We start from the raw sequence: 1758 nt of genomic DNA on the forward strand, positions 1-1758 counted from the left end.
TCCCACAATAATCGCGACCTCAATCAAAACGTAGGTCGAGCAGCTCGCCGTTGGGCCCACGCGCGACACACGGTCCTGTACATCGAGATAGTCGTCCTGTTGCACCACCCGCCCCACCAGTACGGTACGGGGGTGAAGGTTTTAAAGCCCTTGATGACAGATTTCTTTCCACCGCTGCAAAGCCGAAACTTTACTATCTCCCCGTTCCACAAGAAGTCGTGGAGAAGCGCCTTGATCGATTTGCCGGCCTCGACCGCGCCAAGCCTCCGTCTCGACGAGGAGGTGATGAGATGCGCAAATACACTTTCGAAGACACAGATTATTTCGTGGACAGGGGTCCGGAATATGGAAGCCGTGGTCGCCGAAGAGGTGGTAGGGGTGCTCGGTTCAGGGACCGTGGAGAGTTTAGAGATAGCTGGCGGCGGTAAGTGGGATGATCTGGTTTGGGATAGGGGCCAAAGCTTTACAATCAACAAATGATGGATCAGCAAGTCTCCATACCGCTCTACATTTGACTGCAGCGAGATACGGCGGATTCGGATCATAGTTATAGGAACATTGGGAGTGTTATCTTTTGCCCCTTCGAAATACCCTTTTACGCCATACGAATAGAAAATGGACATGAATTTTAACAATCATGTCTCCTCGCAATTGTATCGGCCCCATTTTCTTCCCTCTTGTATTATTTTATTTTTCCATTTTATTTTTGTTTCTTTATACCATTCCCTACTGCCGGCCGTCATTTTGAGTCGACGAGATTCAACATGGAGAAAAAAGAACGGCATTTGGTAATGCAGGAATGGCATTATTTGTTTTGCTCACGGCGTTTTGTCTTCTTAGTAAGGCTGGATGAATATGGATTGAGAAAACATATCGGATAGTTTGGTCTCTAACATTTTTCAACTTCTTGACTCCACATCCACATTGTCTTCTGCTTCTTTGGTTGTTGATAGGATTCGTGCGGAGCAACCACTCGGCATACTAAGTAATGAAGCGATTCAAAATACATCATCACACCATTGGTATGTTACGAAGGATATCTAGATACCACCATGGACACATAAACTTGACACGACATTCGCTGTCGGGGTTTGTGGGTACAAAGGAAAATGAACATTCTGGCATCATCAAAAAGAAACACATGCACGGTATCGTATCTATTATGCCAACTGCCACCCCTTTCGACACAGACAAGGACTATTCTATTCTCGGTCAAATCGGCTGGCGAAGGAAATCATCCATTCTCGAATGCGTACCACTCATTACCATCGCTGATTCAGCATGTTGCCGAGCTCTATCAACAACTGTAAACTTTTTGCCCAACTCGCGGATTTCCTGCACACTCTGGCCTAGTTGACCGAGTAGCGCGACCAAGGCAACATCGTTGGCTTGCGCAAGGGATTCAGTTGAGAATGTATCGGACTGTTGTGGAGTTAGGAGGGACGAGTGAGAAATTAAGGAGCGGATGTTGCGCAAAATGGAGTGGGAGATCTGCGGGAAAGAGGTGGCCGTGGATTGTGTTTGGGTGTTTGGTGTCTGTTGGGTGGAGATGCTGGAAAGATAACCTTTTATGAGGTGAAGGCGTGACTCGAGGGTTTTGACAGCAGTAAGACGGGTGGTTAGATTGGCGATCACTATGATATAGTTGGTTAATTTTGTTAGTATCCAATTGATTGGGTCTACTTACGGTCTTCATCTTCCTTAGAAAGCGCAGAAACCTCTTCTGTAGTAGAGTTTTTCCCTAGCTTTTTCGATGCA

General features: G+C 46.6%; 2 protein-coding genes across 2 annotated transcripts; both read right to left on the minus strand.

Annotated features, from left to right (window-relative positions):
• Positions 1-23: 23 nt before the first annotated feature.
• Positions 24-623, minus strand: HCAG_02925 (predicted protein; the record flags this gene model as incomplete). The annotated part of the gene is made up of 1 exon (XM_001542704.1): positions 24-623. One exon carries the CDS (start codon positions 621-623, stop codon positions 24-26), a length of 600 nt encoding a protein of 199 aa, XP_001542754.1.
• A 589-nt stretch (positions 624-1212) lies between these two features.
• Positions 1213-1696, minus strand: HCAG_02926 (predicted protein; the record flags this gene model as incomplete). Its single annotated transcript, XM_001542705.1, has 2 exons — positions 1213-1422; positions 1688-1696. 2 exons carry the CDS (start codon positions 1694-1696, stop codon positions 1213-1215), a joined length of 219 nt encoding a protein of 72 aa, XP_001542755.1.
• Between the last annotated feature and the right edge of the window lie 62 nt (positions 1697-1758).

Source organism: Histoplasma capsulatum, genomic scaffold (genome assembly GCF_000149585.1).
Source record: "Histoplasma capsulatum NAm1 scaffold_2 genomic scaffold, whole genome shotgun sequence".
NCBI lineage: Eukaryota > Fungi > Ascomycota > Eurotiomycetes > Onygenales > Ajellomycetaceae > Histoplasma > Histoplasma mississippiense.